Source organism: Solenopsis invicta, chromosome 6, assembly GCF_016802725.1.
Source record: "Solenopsis invicta isolate M01_SB chromosome 6, UNIL_Sinv_3.0, whole genome shotgun sequence".
Taxonomy (NCBI): Eukaryota; Metazoa; Arthropoda; class Insecta; order Hymenoptera; family Formicidae; genus Solenopsis; species Solenopsis invicta.
In genome coordinates this window covers 6,722,719-6,743,374 of record NC_052669.1, presented here as the reverse complement: position 1 = coordinate 6,743,374, position 20,656 = coordinate 6,722,719, and the positions used below count along the sequence as shown (strand labels likewise).

The 20,656-nt window shown below is 39.0% G+C and overlaps 3 protein-coding genes across 23 annotated transcripts in view; 2 read left to right on the top strand and 1 right to left on the bottom strand.

Moving 5' to 3' along the window:
* LOC105194212 (ephrin type-A receptor 4) overlaps positions 1 to 15,137 on the top strand; it is a 119,521-nt gene extending 104,384 nt beyond the window's left edge. For 3 of the 20 annotated variants that reach the window (XM_039450927.1, XM_011159017.3, XM_039450926.1), the window contains exons 11-16: positions 430 to 447; positions 1,102 to 1,167; positions 2,143 to 2,319; positions 2,421 to 2,890; positions 3,315 to 3,652; positions 5,401 to 6,441. In XM_039450927.1, coding sequence (XP_039306861.1) covers positions 430 to 447; positions 1,102 to 1,167; positions 2,143 to 2,319; positions 2,421 to 2,890; positions 3,315 to 3,652; positions 5,401 to 5,692 — 1,361 coding nt within the window. In that variant the 3' untranslated portion in view covers positions 5,693 to 6,441. Of the gene's footprint in view, positions 1 to 429; positions 448 to 1,101; positions 1,168 to 2,142; positions 2,320 to 2,420; positions 2,891 to 3,314; positions 3,653 to 5,400; positions 6,442 to 9,467 lie in introns of those variants that run through there. The other 17 variants (XM_039450934.1, XM_039450933.1, XM_039450930.1 and 14 more) reach the window with 10 other exon arrangements.
* A 787-nt stretch (positions 15,138 to 15,924) lies between these two features.
* LOC105194211 lies at positions 15,925 to 18,060 on the bottom strand. Of its 2 annotated transcripts, XM_039450950.1 has the most exons (4): positions 17,168 to 18,057; positions 16,757 to 17,092; positions 16,384 to 16,681; positions 15,925 to 16,289 (listed from the first exon to the last, which is right to left on the bottom strand). In XM_039450950.1, exons 1-3 carry the CDS (start codon positions 17,259 to 17,261, stop codon positions 16,647 to 16,649), a joined length of 465 nt encoding a protein of 154 aa, XP_039306884.1. In that variant the 5' UTR covers positions 17,262 to 18,057; the 3' UTR covers positions 15,925 to 16,289; positions 16,384 to 16,646. The 2 variants fall into 2 exon arrangements, with proteins under 2 accessions (XP_039306884.1, XP_039306883.1); XM_039450949.1 differs by having other exon boundaries at positions 15,925 to 17,092; positions 17,168 to 18,060.
* Positions 18,061 to 18,142: 82 nt separating this feature from the next.
* Positions 18,143 to 19,454, top strand: LOC105194210 (60S ribosomal protein L34). Its single transcript, XM_011159016.3, has 4 exons — positions 18,143 to 18,260; positions 18,421 to 18,492; positions 18,830 to 19,027; positions 19,217 to 19,454. The coding sequence occupies exons 2-4, from the start codon at positions 18,428 to 18,430 to the stop codon at positions 19,311 to 19,313; spliced, it is 360 nt and encodes a 119-aa protein (XP_011157318.1). The 5' UTR covers positions 18,143 to 18,260; positions 18,421 to 18,427; the 3' UTR covers positions 19,314 to 19,454.
* Positions 19,455 to 20,656: the final 1,202 nt, after the last annotated feature.

The following is a 20,656-nucleotide window of genomic DNA, read 5'->3' as shown; positions in this document are numbered from 1 at the left end:
TTGGAATCATTGCCCCCTTACCCCCCCTTAGATCCAGCAAGTATCAAAACTATACCCCGTATACAAACAGACCCACGATAATACGTTAAACACCCCCCCACCCCCCACCCCCCTCAGAAAAAAGATTTTTTTGCGGATGAGAGTGAGAGAAAGAGAGATAGCTGACCGTTAACGCCATAGAGAAAATGAACGAAGAGAAAGCAGTCGGGCTCTGAAATACGTCCGCGAGAGGGACTTAAAGAGAAACGATCGCTTTCCAACCAAAATTCACACCGATCTGGTCCATTGCCTGAGTGCAGATTATTCTAACTAAATTCTTTCAATTCTTTCTTTTCATGTGCGATTCCCCTAATCTATCGAACCTGCCTCCATGAAAAAATCCATGAAAAAATCCAATGAAACAATGTACACAATCGCCTGCTACTACAGGACTAGTTGTGACCTACAGTAAGTCTTCTCCAAACACCTCAAGTTTTGTTTTTTAGGAACTCAATTTTGTGTAGATTATTTTTGCAACCCCTGTACATGCATTACACTCTCAGTCTAAATCAGACTTGACGCTTTTGCATATACACACGTATACACACATCACACGTCACGCACACCGACAAACATACGTACACGGGCGCGCGTACGCGCGTTAACAATTTTGCACGACACCTAATGTTTTCATAGATACGTTATGCGTATGTGCGCATTGTGCTTGCGTATGTTTGTTGCGTTGCATTGTTCGCGTTTTAGTTGCATGCGTATTTTTCAGTGTGTCGATGTTAATGTCGTATATGCTTTTTACATCTGATTTTGATGTCACGAAATATATCAGAAAGTAAACGATAAAAAAAATAAAGAAAAAAAAATAGAGATTAAAAAGCGTATCTTTTTCAACGTGTTGATTTTCTAATGACGAAAGTAGTTTTTGTTTTGTGAATTCGATTACATATTTTCACAAACGGCCTCATTCAGGTCAATATATCTCTGTACCATTTCTCGCTTTACGTCATTAAAGGGGGGAAAAAAAAAGACTTCATCATCGTACCACCCGCCGCTTCTTTTTGTTTTGCTGTTTGTCAATTAGTATGTTGGTTGTTGTGTTGTTCACAGTGCACTGCAAAATGGACAGTTCACCGATTGTGACAACCCATACCAACAACAAGAGCAAGTCCTCGCGTAAGTCCTTTGTTTCCCAAAATAATCTCCGGCGAAAATTGTCGCGAGTGAAGAAATAAATAAATAATTGAAAACAACGCCGGATATACGATATATCTAAGGCATAATCGAACGCACCGACACCCGTATACACTCATTCTGAGTTCTCCACGTTTTATTATAGTTTAGCTTTAGTTACGCTACGCTCCGTTCTCTTCTTTCTTCACTGTCCTAGATGTGCGATATGGATGAAAAGTTCGGAAGTAATAAAAAGCATGCCGCTACCCCGTGTTTCGCACGTAATTGCATCATGTTCTTGCATCTAGTCTTTTTTTTATCTTATTTTTCATTTTTCTTCAGACGATCGTGCCTTGCGATCGCTTTTCCTCCTACCACGATATATGCAAAATACTTGGATGTTCCGTGACGGCTCAAATAGAAACTGTAATAAATTGGGTTGAATTAAAGAGTAAAATTGGAGAAACCGACGAGAGGAAATTGTTTGAGTCGTCTGAAGCGTCCGGGACGAGCGGTGTAAAGGAAGAAATCGCTGGATTTTTCAGATGTATCGCAATAATCGTGAAATGGCATGCAAAAATTGTGCATTTTTTGTGCATGTTGATTGGCTATGCGCGAATTTTTCCTGGCGTATACATAGACACCGCCGTTCGGCCGACATTAAACAGACCAGATTCTAAACTAGATAAACACATACAAGTTAAAAAATGACTCTTTCACTAAAGTGGGACTGATAAGAAAAGAAGAGATATATTTTAGAATCCACCTGCGTTTGGCTTTCTTGGTTGTGTCTTGTTTTTTGGAAATTTTAAACTCGCTGACGAGAGAGAATGTGTGAGTGTTTCTTTTTTGCGGGATTTGACACGGTTGGCCGAGCGATAGAGCGAATGTTGGGACGCGCGGTCTAGAGTTCTGTCAAAATTTCGCACCACCGGCCCTCGTGTTAATATAATGAACTCTGTTTTCGTGACGTTGCAGTGACCACGCCGCTGTTCACACCTGCAGTGGGGGTCGCCGCGGCAGGCGCAGGCGGCGCAGGCGGTGCAGGTGCAAGGAGTTACGTGGATCCTCACACCTACGAGGATCCGAATCAAGCGGTACGCGAATTCGCCAGGGAGATAGACGCCGGATATATCACGATAGAAGCCATCATAGGTACGATTTTATACATTATCATATCACGCGAGAGCTGTTGTCATACAAGACAGTTTCGGTAACCCGGTTATACTCTTGATGATTTTTTTTTACGACTACAGGTGGCGGAGAGTTTGGTGACGTCTGCCGAGGGAAATTGAAATTGCCTCCCGACGGACGGACGGAAATAGACGTGGCCATAAAAACCCTGAAGCCGGGCTCTGCGGACAAGGCTCGTAACGACTTCCTGACGGAGGCGTCGATAATGGGCCAGTTCGAGCACCCCAACGTGATATTCCTACAAGGCGTCGTGACGAAAAGCAATCCGGTGATGATCATCACCGAGTTCATGGAGAACGGTAGCCTCGACACTTTCTTGCGCGCGAACGACGGCAAATTCCAAGTGCTCCAGCTAGTGGGCATGCTGCGCGGTATCGCCAGCGGCATGCAATACCTCGCGGAGATGAATTACGTGCATCGAGACCTCGCTGCGAGGAATGTGTTAGTCAATGCCGCCCTGGTTTGCAAGATTGCCGACTTTGGACTCAGTAGAGAGATCGAGAGTGCCACAGAGGGAGCTTACACGACTAGGGTGAGTCACACAGATTCAAGCGATAGATTTGCGAAGTCAAACTTAACACACTGAGAAAAAGATACTTGAAAATTCACTTGTGAAATATATTATTTTTTTGTTTCGCTGAAACAAATTTTTATTTAAATGTTACTTGTGACTTTTTTTGTATTTATTGATTATAAAACAAATTTGTATGATGATATAATATTTCTGTGAAATGCATTTAATTTTTTTTTATTAAATGATTTATTTGTTAGGAATAAAAATTTTATTTCGTCGCAAAAAACTTAATAGCCAATAAATATAAAAAATATCTCTACTAGTATTAGCTTTTTTCATTTGCTTCATTTCGACTTTTTCTCGAAAGTGTTAAAGCCAGCAGCATGTACAAGGCTCGAACATGTATCCATAACTTCTTGCTTAATCTACCGTTTATATTCAGGGCGGTAAAATCCCGGTACGGTGGACAGCACCGGAGGCGATAGCGTTCCGTAAATTCACGAGCGCCTCCGACGTTTGGAGCATGGGTATCGTATGCTGGGAGGTGATGTCGTACGGCGAGAGGCCGTACTGGAATTGGTCGAATCAAGATGTGATAAAGTCGATCGAGAAGGGCTACAGGCTTCCAGCGCCGATGGATTGTCCGGAGGCTATCTACCAGCTGATGCTCGATTGCTGGCAGAAAGAGCGCACCCATCGGCCGACCTTCGCCAATCTCACGCAAACCTTGGACAAGCTCATACGAAGTCCAGACACGCTGAGAAAAATCGCTCAGAACAGGTAAAGCGCCCGTTACATTCACTTGTCATTATTACTGTAATCGTCAAGTCGATACGTGATAGGATTGCGAAACGAGTTTTTAGGATTTGCTAGTCGCAAAAACGGTATTAGGAAATCCAACTCACGGATCAAATGTCTAGCAAATTATCATTGCAACATGTAACTATAATCATCGTTCAACGTAAATCAATGAAATACGACGGAATGCGCATAATCGGCCCATAACGAATGAAATTTGTTTTAAGTGCTTCGTGCGCACGTTTGCAAATAGTTAATCATTGTTTTCATTGACATTATCTCTCAACGTTCTTTTTCCTTTTCATTTTATCTCCCGTCGCTCGTTCATTAATATCTTATTAAGAATCACGCCGCATGCTACGTGACTTATATGTCGTGTCCATAAATTAATTTCTCTCGACAGCTAATAATTATTTTCATTCATTCGCCGAAACGCTCACGCGTGGATCATGCTACATCCGTTTCACGCCACTTAGAATGGGATTTGGCATTGTGGCTCATTGATGTATGACGTCCCGCACAAGCCTACAATCGCATACACGTACACGTATGATGTGTCCGTGCGTACGTATGTATTCAGAAGGAAGGCCAATGTCTGCATACTCGTACTCGCGCCATCGTGACATCTCGACCTGATTGGCATTACTGGAAGCAGGCATACACTGGACTGTCATTATACGCACTTGCTTTTTATGTTCGTGCTTGTTCTGATTTTTTTTTCTTTTTTTTTAAGTATTTCTCAAAACTCTCTCGACATATATCCCCTAAGTAAGTTGTCAAAATTGTCTACTGTGTCTATACCACTTCGACGTTTACTTTTCGACACGTGCGAGAAGAGGAGAGAGGAAGTAATCATTAGATTCACCTCGAAAATTCGAGTTTCTCTCTCTTCTCCTTCTCGCAGTAGCATACACTTTTCGCACGACGTCGCTATCTCGATACCGTAGAGTCACATTTCTATATCTTGTAAACGGGCGCTGCTTTACGCTTCAAAATACACTTGGCTGAGCGAGGTTACCAGAGTTAGCTGGCGGGAAAATTAATTTATGGACGAAAGTCTACGTCATCAGCTGCGTAGAATACTTTTATCGCGTTCCGGGGGACTTAATCGAGACCACGCATTATGCGACGACTTCAACAGAGCTTTCAATTGCTTTCGCCGCTTATCGTTTCTACACTCCTTAAGAGTCTATGGCTCGCATTTCAGTTATTCTTTACAAGATGCAATGCACTATGTTTAATAGGGGCTAATTTTGTACTTTGTGTTGCTTTTTTCCTTTGACAAAATTGAGTTTTGCCATAATCAAGTAGAGTATTTATAAACTCTATCTACGAGATGTAAAAATTTCTTTATACAGCAAGTTGTCTAATTGTCGTGTTTCCTACGAGTCGAAACCTGTAATCGCAATATGAAGTCGGGTAAGCCTCTTCCCTCATATTCTGCAAGTATTCCATTGGCATGAACGAAACGTTATATGTATAATTGCATTATTTCGCATATCTTTCGTTCGCGGAACGGTTCGCGTTTTAACTCTCTGTGCCAATGGGTCGCGTTTGGAAATCTCTCGTTAGTTTCTCGTCTATTCCTTCGTTCCGCCTCTTTTTTCCCCCCTTGGGCTAATTCTTTGTGCTTTTGGTTTTGTGGTGTCCTTTGGTACCTGACTACGAACTACCGCAACTGCAACGCAACTGCGACAACTATCGTCCACGACAACAACCACCGCCTACAGCGTGAGGCCGCCTGCACACAATCCGTACTATGTCACAAGCCATACTGCTGCCGCCCAGGCTGCGGCGGCTGCGATGCCACCAGGCCCGGCCGCGAACACGGCGAGCCCGTTCGTAGACATAGTCGGCCATCAGGCCCATCAACAAGCCCAGTCAGCGATTGCCGTTCCAGTAATGCCACCAGGAGCCGGCCGTAGCTTACACTATCACACACACGCAGCGACACACGCAATGCCACACCAACAATCATCGCTCACCTATCCCAACTGGGTCCCATTCTCTCACTTTGGCTGAGAATAATAATGCTTGAATTAAAACAAGCGAAAAAGGTTCATTATCGTCATCACCATCTCCGCCCGTCTTTCTAGCCATCAGACCTAACGCCTGGAATTTAAACCGGACGTAATCTCAAAAGACTGCATTCTATATCGTTACGATTCGCATTATCTTTTATCGCGCTAGTCGTAGGAAAATCGTAGGCGTTCTTCCAGCGAAATAGTAGAAAATAGTATAATCCAAGTCGTGTCGGACGGAATAGTAGATGTGACGAATATAAAGAATATAATCTAGCCGATAATACGTTGTGCTATAGACTGTATGTACAATTGTAGTACCGTCGTAAAAGAATCTTCTTTCCCGTCTTTTTACTACGAATTATCGACAAACGCGAGGATGTAGCGTAGATATATATGTTAGCTAATACAGAGAACTTCTCTACGTTGAACTAAGCAATAAACTTTACCGTACAGAGTTATATTATCGATTGAAACTGAAACGAGATATATAAATTGAGAGTTTAAGAGTGTTTCCAAATTTTATAAAGGATAACTTCAATCATCGAATAGCAATATAGATTGAAACGCGAGCTTAGGGAGTAAAAGGCGATTAAACGTGTGCAGCTAGAGTCTTTCAGGTGTTTTCATAATTCTATATTAGCAATCATAGCTTTCATTGATATACGTATAAAGAAAAAAAGGCACACACACACACACATCCCTGCCGCAAATTTACTTTAGAACACTATAGAAATGTCTATAGTTCTGAATGTGTTTTTTGAAACAGGTATTGCATATACGGAATGGGGTTCTCCTTATACGACTTTTATAATTTTTAATAAGGTAATGAACATCAAGAGGCGCGGTCGTGTCTCGTGCCAATTCAAAAAAAAAAAAAAAGAAAGAAAGAAAGCTAAAAAGACCGAGCGCCTTTTTTACGCGAGTCAGCGAGTTCAAGCATAACGAGATTAACAGATCTCAGTAACGGCTGAACCGATCAAGTTCTGAGTAGTCTCAATCGATAGCTTGGGAACGAATTGCATAATAAAAGTGTTTTTATTTTTTCTTACGTATTACCTTATTAAAAATTATAAAAGTCGTATAAAGAGAACCCCATTCCGTATATGCAATGCTTGTTTCAAAAAACACATTCAGAACTAGAGACATTTCTATAGTGTTCTAAAGTAAATTTGCGGCAGGGACACACACACACACACACACACACACACAAAATCACACACATACAGTTGCAGAGGGTGTCCCGAAAATAATGCCATTCCTCTCGGCTGGGAATTCTTTGGTCAATTTAAACTCGACGAGACAAGGTTTTTAATAGGAAAAAGTCGCCTGCAAATTGCTCAAAAGAACAGCCATAATCTTACGACACCCCCGTACATCATTTATTATAAGTGAATATAAGTACTTAACGTGTAATTTATTAAAGCCATCGGTTTTATCTTAGCGAAAGCTATAAAGATTTATTAGCATATGTACAGCACGCGTGCAACCGGTTGACCATTTTAGAATAGTATTTTTATACGTAATATATTAAACAAAGGACGATATAATTAACGATTAACAGTGTTAGGCCATATTTCTACATCGATAAATCCATCTTGATATCGTAATCATAAATTCTAAAATATTTACAAAATATGCTAAAACGATGACACGCCATTCTAAAAGAAATGACTGATCTACGTAACTCATTAATTATGAAATTCATTATTTAAGCTATCTCTTTATATTGGCTGCAAATGTTATATTAAATATTTGTCGCGGCGTTACAGGCTGGAGGTGAGGCATTTATCCAATGACAGGAAAACGATTCGCCGAAATTCTTATAATCGCGTTTAAATATTATTCATTTTATTTTAATTTTAAAATCGAACGTAGACTGTTATTTATTTAAAGTAGAAAATTATTCAGTAGTATTGGCAAAAGGATAACGCGTAGATTCGCATCGATACACGCGCGTGAACAATAGAAAGGAGAATAAAATACAATAATCAAAGCCAGATAGGTCGAAGCTAGCCTGCAAATAGAAACACACACCTAGTACGACCTCCATCGCACTAACAAATGCTAACAATTGTCAGAATCAGGGAAAGGGGTGCTCCACCCTCACCCTCACCCGCCTCGTCGGAAACTTTCAACGTGCATTTGAGAAACAGGTAAAGAAAAAAAAAGAAAAGAGAGTCAAAAGCGGCATTCCCATACACACACACGCACCGAATTCTCTTTGTGGATAAAAGAGAAAATAAAAGAAAGAAAGAAGCGCAGAAGAATCGCAAAGCGCAATCGTTTCTGCTTTCGTCCAGTGCCCTAGATAACACAGAGTTCGCCTTTTAACATTTCGACGATTCGATTATGCTGACTGTGCTTTCACGTTCTCTCTGCTTCTTTAACGCAATAACGAAATATCACCGCCACGTAGACAGCAGTCCTCTCTGCTTGGTAAACCTCTTAGTTTGTGTTGCACTGCTTGCCTTCATACGCACCGTAAATCCACTCACGTGTACGTACACCTAAACTGTAAACCATGTATCACTAACACGCTACATATGATACATCCGCTCTCGTCAACAGTACTATTGTTAGCGTTGTTACCATCCTCATTATTGTCATCACATCGCCATTGTGTCGTCATTATAAGCATTTGTATTACCATCATTACTAGCAGCTGTATTACTTTTATTGCGGTATTTATCTTATTATTATACTTATTATTGACATATCATTATTATTATTATTATTATATTTTATTTTTATTACTTAAATATTATTATTACTTTAATTTTTATTTTTTAGGATTATTATTATTGAGACGAACAGAGATTGTATTTTATTTGCATTGGTATTTAAGTTTCGTAGCGTTTGTATATAACTTGTACAAAAAATCTTCAAAACTTACGAATTAATCGTATATACGTTGACATCGGTTATACTTTTCTAAAGTATAATTCATAATTTATAATTTATATATAAGGCCGATAAATATTAGACATAATCCATGGGAAAAAAAACCAACTCAGAAGCCAACGGTGTACATTTTAATAGCCATTTTCTTTTTTAATATAAGTTAAGGCCCGTTTTATACATTCTATTATCTTTAGAAACTTGTCAAATAAATTATATGAGCTGAATAACCATTTTAAAATTTTTTCGCAGATATTTTAAAATTTAGATTCCTGAATTTTAATTTATTCTTTCCACCCCTATAATCAACGTGCTAATCACAATTTTATATATTTGACATGCCTCTTTGTAATTTGTACATACTTATCACATCTAAATATTTGTATATATATCTTCTTCCTTTATGTACATGAAAACAGGAAACCACACGATTTACAGCCAATAATACATGCCGACAGCTATAATCTACATAAACGTGATTGTTTAAATTTCACAGTTTAGGAATATATTAGTGACAATGGAACGATATCCCATACACGATACTTTGTAACCAAGATATCCCATGAAATAACGAAGACATTAGTGACTTCAATAACGACGATGAAAAACGTCGAGCGATCTACAACCTAACGATAATCTTCTTTATTTCATTCATAGCTTCTCTGTCATTAACTTGTGACGTAGACAATAGCAAACGAGCAAAGCATCGAAAACATACATTTGGACTATGCGAATGTGAATGTATTTGGATAGCAAAGGAACGCAATTAAGGAACCCTGAAATCTCGTTGTACCCTAACTTCTTCGTATTATTCCCCGCTGTGAACGTTATTCATTCGTACAAAAAGACACTTCTTAACTTGTTGTTTTTGACAGGGGCACAAATCCACTGGCGCCAGATGCGGTGGACCTAACGCAATTGAATTCCGTCGGCGAATGGCTGGCTTCCATCAAGATGTCACGATACGCGGAGAGCTTCGAGCGGGCGGGCGTAACGACGCTGGAGGCGGCGGCGCGCGTCACCGTCCAGGAGCTCACGGCCCTTGGCATAACACTCGTGGGACACCAGAAGAAGATCATGAACAGCGTTACGGCGTTACGGGCGCAAATGTCCGCCACGTCACAGGGTTTCCTCGTGTAACCGCCACCGCGACCTCAAATTCCGTAAACGGAGATTAAATCGTATGTAGAAATCGGCTGATCGGCACATCGGAATACACATCGCTACCCCCATGGATCTCACGAATTGCCGCTTACTCGAGGTGCCCCGACGCGTCGCCTCCGCGAGGAGGGAAACGACGATTCCCTCATGTATCATCTAGGACTCGTGATTACCTAGTCAGAGCGACGATGTCTTCAAGAGAATATCTCTTCGCGCGCAAACAGATCCGATGAGCTAACTGGTGGTCGACTCGAGGCGAAGCTTTCACGATACCACCGAAGCGAGACGCCGTCTCACTTTAACCAGAGAGATTTAAACTACTCGTGCTGCAGACATTCCACGTTAGCGAGAGTCGAAAGAAAAGCCATTTTTCGCATTTACGATTTCCCCTCAGGAATGAGAGGGAAAACGAGGACCACACATTCGCCATCTCGCATCTACTGCCACATGCAACGACTTTTACCGTATTCATAGGACGACACACTATTACGAAACTTCTGCGATCTATAAGTGTCAAAGAGATCCTGAAAGATCGCTGATGAAAGGCTCTTAACGGGATCAATACGTAACCGAAAGACTCCCCTATACGAACAACGAGCACCAATACTCTTTCGTTTCCTAGGCCGTTTCTGTGACCGATCTACCTGCAGATCAGACTGACAACGGAAACAAACGAGCCATCCCTAATCACTGCCACAAAAATCTTTCGTTACTAATAAACGCCCTTCTGTTAGTTTAAAGTACTTGTGTGACAGCTGTTGGATTGTATACATTGTATATTTTTCTTCGGAGACTTTCATTGAGATTTACAGCAAATTTTTTTTTTACTATTCTATAATCGCGCTTGCTAAGTTTTGTAACATTTTGTACTGAACGGCAGCTCATTTTAGTAGATACGTATTTTATCTGCGATATAGATAGGACATTGAACGGCGAACATATCGGCCTAAATGCCGTTCGAATATGTCTGTTCCTGGACTCTTTTTTTTTTAAGTACTAAAGTTATGTGTTTGTCTAACAATCGACATAGCAATACGCATCTGACAAGGAGAAAACGACGATTAGAAAAATAGAGAATCGTATCACGAAAGAACTGTACCAAAAATCGGATCGTAATAGTTCCCAAGATCCCGAAATCGGTAGCGTGGCAACAGTGTAGGTTCATTATTTCGTGTAGCGAATGTAGCGAGTGCATTACACTATTACGCGTATGTCGCCTCGTCAATGTACACGATCGAGAGCAAGGGCGAACATTAGCGAGATGTCATTATTAACTCTTTACGCTGAATTACGATTCATGCCTTTGCGTTACCTATATAAGAACGTCGTACACGCGGCCTATATACAGGATGAGGAAAAAGTATGGAAACTCTGATAAATCTCGAGAAATATAAGTTTTACAAAAAAGTGTTTCAGATAAAATTTAGGATTCAGCTACCTAAGACAAGTTTGGATGATCCTCCTCCGATCTTGCCTTAGATGGCCGGATTCTCGTCTAATCTCGCTTTAGGTGGTCGAATCTTTATTCGATCTTGCATTACATAGCCGGATCTTTTTCCTTCACTTTACGAGTTATTTGATATTTAACATTAAAAAGTATTATTACATATTTTAAAATATTTCAGGAAATTTTTAATTGAAAGAAGCTTTATTATAGTGTTCTGAAAATTTATTAGAGTGTTCTCAATAAGGGCTATTAAATTGTGCAATAAAACACGAGATCACATTTTAAAAATTCAACTAGATTTTATCCTGACACAACGCCGTCCGAGGTCAAACTGATGAGTCGAGTAAATAGAACTTTTTAAACACTATAAGTTTTATCTGAAACATTTTTTTGTTAAACTTATATTTTTTGTCTTCATACTTTTCCTCACCTTATATATCCGATAAAAAGTCTACATATAATCAAATATAAATACATATAATTATAGAAATTCCATACATGTCTTAACCATATATACATAGAAATAATAATAAAAATAATTAAAAAATTTTTTTAATATTTTTTGCATTTGCATTTTTTTTTTTTTTTTTGTAAATTATATAAAAGAAGGGAAATATGTGAAACATATATTTTATATATATTTGATTATATGTAAACTTGTTTATCGGTAGGTATACCTTTCGATTATAACGATAAACAATGAAACGAACGAAGCGGACATGTGCCAACGCGAATGTGCAGAAGTTATCTTAGCGCGAGACTGCGTGATACGGGAATAAATGAGAGAAAAATATGAGAGCAGCGCGTGAATGCGAGTGCGAGTGATATTGCGTTGGTGAGTGAGGAGAATCTGTCACGGCCCATTTTTCGCGCTATATTTGTATGTACACGAGCGTGTGATCACGAAATTATTCTGTATAATTATATATATATATATTATTACATATAAAGATAGATATTGTGTTACAAATATAACATTGTGAAAAGGGACGAACGGGAGTAAATCTCTCTCGATGAGAAAAAGCACAAGAGACATCTGTTCGCGTCATAGAACAAAAGAGCGCGAAGTGACGTGAAGACAAACGGTTTCAAATGCGTCCCCTATTAGCAAGCAATGCGTTAACATATCAACATTATCGCGGGATGCAACGCGAGCGCGAGAAGGAATTCAAGAGTAGTCGAAACTATTCTGATTAATCTTCGAGTCTTCGGATTCTAGCGAACGACTGAAAGAAAAGAGAAAAGTCAGCCGGAAAAAAGAGAATAACGTAAAAAGAGAATAAACGTGAAGTCAGATGGTGTAAGATACACAGATAAAATACTCACGTATACGTACGAGCGACGATGCGTGCGACTAATACGAGGCACGCGCGTCCACGGGGTAGCTCTTTTTGATTTTTATACACACACACACACACACACACACACAGTCCGACCGAGGAGTTTTCCTCGCGAAGCAACGTCCATTCCAATATACATGTATTCATATAAAAGAAAACCGTTTCTTTTCTTTAAAAGACGAAAGAAAGAGAAGGCGGACGAGAGGCTTGCTTCACCGTATCTCGTTACATCCGCATTCACTAATCATAAAGACTGCATCCCGGGTCGCGGTACGTTTACACCCGGGATACACACGTTACTGGCGACTTGTCTTAAAAAGAGACCAACGAAGCGGCAGACATATTGCGTACGGAAATGTTGCGTGAGATTAAAACGGCTTCCAAGTGAGTCCGGCGAGCCACGGAGAAATTCTTTTATTTTCTAATTTAACGCTAGTAATGTAGTCGGCGGCGTATAACGAGGCGGCGTTGGATCGCGTCGAACAGAAGCGGTAGACGCGCTTCGGCAGGCGAGATTTCTCGCGCTCGATAAAATACAAGACAACGACAAAGCGAACGTCTTTCGCGCAGTCCTAGCCAATTCTCTACCTATCGCTCTCCCCCTTCCTTTTAATCGAAGAAGAGGCGAAAGTCTTGCGTCTGCAAAGCGCCAAACCGGTGATTAAAATCGATCGGTCTCGCTTTTATCGCAAAGCGCGATCCAACGATGCTTCCCTTGTAAACGAAATGTTGCTCGAAGTCGTACTCCAAGCGATGAGTGCCGGGATACGCTTTGATGTCTTTCGACTCGCCGTACTTTCTTCCGCGTACGTATCGAGACAAAGAAAACGGAAAGGAAGTGCGAAAGGCATCGCGGAGGGCCGCGCGGCGAGAGCAAAATAGGAAAAAAAAAACAAAAAGAAGAGAGAGAAGGCTACTGAAAAAAAGGCGATGATTAAGAAGCAATAAGTGAATACACGCAAATGCAGATTTTTATATAGAGAATGTTAACAAATTTCAGAAAATATTAATTATCGATAGCGCTATCTTCCTAAATGTTCGTATTAAAGATTAAACAAAAAAAAAAGGTACGATAAGACGTAAGGGCGTGATCGCGCGCGGAGTTTCGGCCGAAAGGGTGAGCGAAAGATGGGAGAGCCGCGCGCAAGGCGAATTCGCGCTGCGACTACGACTGTAATAAACCTCCGGTAATAATAATACGGCCGGGATTCCGCGGGCGGATGGGAAAAGGTCTTTAGAACTTTCTCAAGCTGTAACTGTCTGTGTTTTAGCGACGAGTCTGCGAGTGCAACCTGAAGTTTTGCGGATGCTGTTAATTTCAATATTTAGATTTCATAGAGCTCTATCAATATCACACAGAAACACACATACACACACGGCCATGTGTTAAGCACAGGGGGAGAAAAAATGCGCGAAACCGAGAATATATTAGTTGCGTAGGACTTCTCCGATTTTTTTCTTTCGTTCCCTCGATCCTCCGCAAAAATCTTGGGTTCTCGTTCTACAGGTTGAACTTTTTTCTCTTTTTGTTTCTTTTTCATTTAGAAAAGAGCGTAGTTACGCGTCACACACTTTCAAAGCTTTCGGAGAGAAAAGAGCAGCAGGAAAAAGTCTGAGAAATCAAAATTGCTTCAATCCGCCCGAATGTTTCCGTTGCGGTGAATTTTTTTACTCTTTTTTTTGCCCATTTAGCTTTTTTTTCAATTTGCCGACAGAGAGAGAGGAAGCGAGAACGACAAGCGGGGCTGAGGAAAGAAAATCGCCTCTCGCGTTTCGCTTAATCCTGTGTAATCAATTTTAACTCTATTACTATTTATTAAAAGAAGAAAAACTTATTTATTTCTTAGAGATCTGACTAAATTGCAAAACGTTCTAATTATCATAAGTTATCTATTACTATTTAGTGGCGAGACGACGTAGGGCAGAACGACGTATTCTTCCCCTATTTTTCCGAGTTTTCGAGAACCGGAAAACTCTATCTTGTAAAAAGAAGATGAAACGAAGCTAACAGCTACAGTGATAAATACGAGCGTCGTATCGAATCTGTACGCAGCTATTATATTATATTATTTTTAATTAAGCGTTAATTAAATGACTTACGAGCGCGTTGTTTTCATGTTTTTTTTTTTATTTTTACTTTCTTACGACTCTCTTTACAGCGAACTCTGTCAAAGTACCTGCTTCGAAAAACGAAAATCTGCGAGGAAAAGCAAAGCATTACAGGTACCGTCCCATATATTATACATAATTCACAGAGAAAAAGGAAAAGAAAGAGAGAGACAGACACACACGTACCACACACGCGCGTCGCGTAACCATCTTGCATACACACACGTACGATAATTTATATACACTCGCTGAACTGAGTTTTCATATAAAGGAAAAGACAAAATTGGTTAAGTGAATCACCTCCGTGTGTCTTCGATTCAATTGTATAAAGGAAAATGCAAAGGGGGAGGGGGGAAAAAAAGTGCGAGCAAGGAGTTACTGTCGACAAATTTTGGAACGTGTCTAAAAATAATTTTTCCTATGGTGTTGTCAAGACGATGTTGAATGTACATAAGATATAATAAATAATATACCTTATACGATGTAAATCGCGACTCAGTTTTTGTCCCTCCCATAATTATGTAATTGTTAACGGATTAAAATAAAAAATCTTAATAATATTTCTATGTCATTTTTATAGAAATCGTTGCAGAATGAAAGATGCGTCATCTGTTAATTGATAATTATGCAAACATTGCGTTATAATCGAGACAAATTTTATACAAAGATCAGGACGATGTAAGGTAACTCCAAGATTATAATTTTACTCCGCAAGAAAATTACACAAATAGTTTCAACCATTAATTAATAAATAGTTGAAACTATTCATACATTCTTAACTTATCCATTTTCTTCACTTTTTTTTATCTTGTATAGTTGATTGATTTCTAAAGGATTTCGACCAAACTCTAATTAAATTAACTGGTAATTAACTTATCAAACAATATCTGCTATTATTAAAACATTAACTATTTTATTAAAATTGTTTTTTCAACATAATATATATATATATATATATATATATATATATATATATCAGGGTTGAGTAGTAATTAGTTAAAAATAAGTTAACAAATCAATAACTTTTAACTTAACTTAGATAATTTTAAATGATTGAATTTTTAATTTTAACTAGTTATTTTTGAAATATATAAACTTGACTATTTTTGAAATACATAAATATAAAAACTTTAATTCATTAATATTTTACTAAATTGAAAATTTATCTTTACAAAAGAAAAAAATTATAAAAGAAATTATATGTTCCCACATACTTGGGAAAAAAATTTTCAGACATAATTATATATAAATTAAAAAATCTATTTACTCAACCTTGATTACATATAACAATTATTTTAACGATGAGTATTTATTTTGTTTTCAAACGTTCTATTTTTTCTGCATGATAATAATATTATATTTGTATTATATGCCAGATAGTATCAATAATAATTAATCGGCAATAGGTTTTTATTGAAATGAGGGAACGTATAGATAGACGAGCAGCTCGATATATTTAAATTAAAGCGAATATTTCCCGATCAAACGGCAAAATGCAATCTAATGAGAATCTAATTTCGCCAGTTTGTCATTGCATGTGCATTACCTAAATCATCTATTATGTAATAAAAAATTAATTCATTACTCACAAACTCGATGCGCAACAGCGGAGTTATATCTGCCACGTAGCTACGTTGATTCTGTAACATAAAAAATAAAAGCAATTAAAGCAGAGCTCGAATGTGACTCAACATATTATTTTAAATAACTTATGACCTATTTTCTTTAACTTACCGCAAAGTTGCTCCGCCGGCGCCCGATGTCTCACCTTTCTTCCTGCCCTCAGATTGTTTGGATTATCAATTCCATCGATGTAATACTGTATTCACAAAAAGGCGGACCGTTGTCGTTTCGAGTCCACTCATCACTGCACATTCAAATTCATCGATGCCCCGAAGAAGCCGCCCCGACGTCTCCCAGGCTTCGTCGTCGATTTACACCCCCTCGTCGCACACTCGCAAGGCAACACTCACGAAAACGCGATCGAACTCGAATTGTTACAATACGACAATCGTCATTGCAATGAACACTCCTGAAACGAAACAACTGATGCGTTACGACAGCCGATTGAATCGAGCGAACTGTACTGCTGCAAACTTAAACTCACCAATGTTCTCGAGATAACCTCGATTGAAGCTGTCCTGCCTATGAATCAGGTGAGTCTCGGGCCTCGTCGTTGTCTCGTGCCCCCATCGTCTCATGCACAAGGCAACGCGCTCGCGAAGACGCGATCGAATTCGTTGTTGTAATACGACACTCGCGATTTGAACACTACCGAAACGAAACGACCGATGGGTCATGGCGCTCCTTCGACGAGAGATTCGAACATCGGCAACTTCATACCGACGCTGCGCGCGGATACAACGTGAGTCGAGTTGGCAGCCGAGCGAATCGTCCGGAAAACAATATATTCGAGGCCGCTTGCAACAGCTTGATACAACTCCTGAAACGAAACAACTGATGCGTTACGACAGCCGATTGAATCGAGCGAACTGTACTGCTGCAAACTTAAACTCACCAATGTTCTCGAGATAACCTCGATTGAAGCTGTCCTGCCTATGAATCAGGTGAGTCTCGGGCCTCGTCGTTGTCTCGTGCCCCCATCGTCTCATGCACAAGGCAACGCGCTCGCGAAGACGCGATCGAATTCATTGTTGTAATACGACACTCGCGATTTGAACACTACCGAAACGAAACGACCGATGGGTCATGGCGTTCCTTCGACGAGAGATTCGAACATCGGCAACTTCATACCGACGCTGCGCGCGGATACAACGTGAGTCGAGTCGGCAGCCGAGCGAATCGTCCGGAAAACAATATATTCGAGGCCGCTTGCAACAGCTTGATACAACTCCAGCAATTAAACAGCCGATATATTTATCCCTTTCCTTCGTTAGTATATTAATTCGACAAGCTGCGTATTCCGTTACATATAAAGCAGGTGATTCTACTCACGTATTACTCCGCGCCCTCGGCGGCCGGCGCCAGAGCGTCAATCCGATTAGTCTCAAATTCGTTATCGACGAAACGTTAATTTAGTACTGCGATCCTCCTCTCGTTTCAATCCCAAAGGATATAAAGGATGATATATTATACATAAACGACGCGGGACATCTGCTTTCTGACGAAGGATCAACGCCTCGGGGCTCATACGGGATGACGAAGATGCGAATTGTATCTCGACCGAAACGAGCATTTGCCAGAGTGGCACTTCATTCGTTCCGGTTCGCACGAATGCACGACACTTCACTTTCGTCACTCCCGGCACTAGCTCGAGTCAAAGACTCGTACGGGACGACGAAGAATGCGAGTTGAAATGCGCAGTAACGCGCCGCGACTACGCGCCGTCCTACTTGACCCACCGACCGTAACCGTCTGAGCTACCCTACGCAGTAAGCGACGTGGTTGTAGTGGCCACCACGCAGGCGCGCGTCGTGCGTGTGCTTCTCGACTCTGTGTCTCTGTAAATATCAATCGTAGGTATTCAACGTCTTTATCATTGACTCGAACTTTCGAGGACAGGTGGCATTAACAGTGTACTCGCCACGCTTGCGTAAAAGCGTCTCTTTTCGGCGTATGCCGTTTCCTTTTCCGTTCGGATTCTGATACAGGTTCGTGGCGTTTTCATATAATTTTATAATATCCACATTGCGTGTATTAATCGTAAGATGCATTAATATCATGCGAGCTCCGCAGTAATCTGCGGCAAGCGGTTGTGTGACACGATCTTATATAGATCGATTTCGCTGACGAGATAATTTTATGTTGCAGAATCAAAATGGTACAGCGACTAACCTATCGACGACGCTTGTCGTACAACACAAAAAGCAACAGAAGGCGTGTGTGAGTATCTATGCGAATAATAGTAAATAGTAAATTAAGCCGAGATTCATTTATTTCCGTTCGCAGTGAAATTTCATTGTTGCGATTGTAATGTTTGTCGTAATGAACTCTTCGGAGTTTGAGGTTAAGTTATGTTTTCGTTCAAGCGTAAAATTCACGTGCAGTGAACAGTGACAATCATTAAGTTTATTGTTTTCATTAGCATTTATTTAACTATTATTGCGAATATTTAGCTTACATTCTTTAAAATATCTAAAGTTGTCTTAGAATTTTTTGCTAAATGATGTATAATATATATTATTATTGAGAACTGATCAAGGTGAATTTTTGTTTGTAGCGTACGCACGCCAGGTGGCAAATTAGTCTATCAATACCTGAAGAAACCTAAGAAGATCCCCAGATGTGGGCAATGCAAAGATAAGCTTAGAGGTATTCAGCCTGCAAGACCTATGGAGCGTTCACGTATGTGTAGACGCAAAAAGACTGTCAAACGTGTCTACGGTGGAGTGCTTTGCCATAAATGTGTAAAAGAAAGGTATGTAAAAGTATTCAAGCATCAACAATAGCATAAAATGTGAATATTTCAAATACTCTTGCTAAATAATCTGGCAACTATTTGTCTTTAAAGCAAAATTGCAAAATTTTTTATTATTTCAATAAGCAAAAATGCAGTAAGTTCCATATTAAGTTTTATATAATATATTCAACTATATAAAATTTCCAGGATTGTGCGTGCTTTTTTGATCGAGGAACAAAAGATCGTGTATAAGGTTATGAAAGCACAGCAAGCTTCGGCAAAAACGAAAAAAGCAGAGAAGTAATCCTGTGCATCTTATTAATTAAATAAAATATAATAAAATGCAAAACTGCTGTTGCCTACATTATTACGGTATGTTTCGTTTATTATAACTTGTATTTTGACTTTGTCTCTGTGAACAAATTCCACGACATTTATATAGTAAGACCTTTTTTTAATTAAAAATCCTACAAAAAATCCTGAAGATGTATCATATCATGAATTTTCCAGGATATACAGTAGATAAAATGTTAAACGTTTTATCTGTTCTCGTATATCCAATTGACTTGAAAGAACACTGACAGTAGAGATGTGCAAATCAAGAATTTTTGATACAGAGTTGAATCAAATGTTTTAGTTCTAATATGAATTGAATGAATAAAATTTACTTGAAAATTTAATCAAATTGAAATATTAAAACGTTACTTTTAATTAACATAATTAGTATTACATTGAATTTTATATATAGGTAATAAAAAAGTTTTTTGCGTAAAAAAAACAATATTGATTATATGGTGTAAAATCATTTTAAATATGATTTTGTAAGATTATCAATTCATACATTCGTTTTTTTCCACATCCTAAAATTGAACTTCTTACGCGGTTTTTTCCTATTTCCTTTTCAATGTGAAAAGAAAAACAGGGAAGATGAACCATGCGAAAAAGTTCAGTCTTGAGATATGGAAAAAGAACAAGCTTGGTGTGATTTGTATTCAAACCTCTTAGATTTAAAATTTCCAAATTGGATTTGAATCATAGAGAGTTTTTAATCAAATCTCATCCTTCAATTCGTATTCTAATAATTCACATCTCTACTTGACAGTTGTACAATTAATGCTTAATTCCACAGTTAATATTTGTATTAATTTAAATGTATAATTTTTCTTACAACTCCATTTTTATATTGATCTATTTACTCTATTAGGTTATCGGGAAAAGTTATGACGCATTTTTACATATATCAATATTTTTTCAATTTACAATATTTTTATATGTAAATTGTCAGTATATTATTACGACAGATATTTTTAAAAGCAATACAGGTAATGTTAAACGCAAGTTAGTAATATAGGTGCACGAATGCGTGCGCAGAAAACGCGAGTGTAAACTCATTCCACACGTGGTGTATACGTGGCTGCATTGGACAGGCGCACGTTTCGATACGATATGTCTAAAATTAATCACACAAAATTGCTCAAACGTGCAATGCCACGAATTATCACTAATAAATTTGAAATATTGTGTAAATCTGCACAATTTAAATTTTGAATTAATTCTTTACTAATCAATAAGATATCGAAGTAAAATAATCTTTGATAATGACAAAAATGAAAATGATGATTAAATCGTCGAATAAAATTTCTTGTT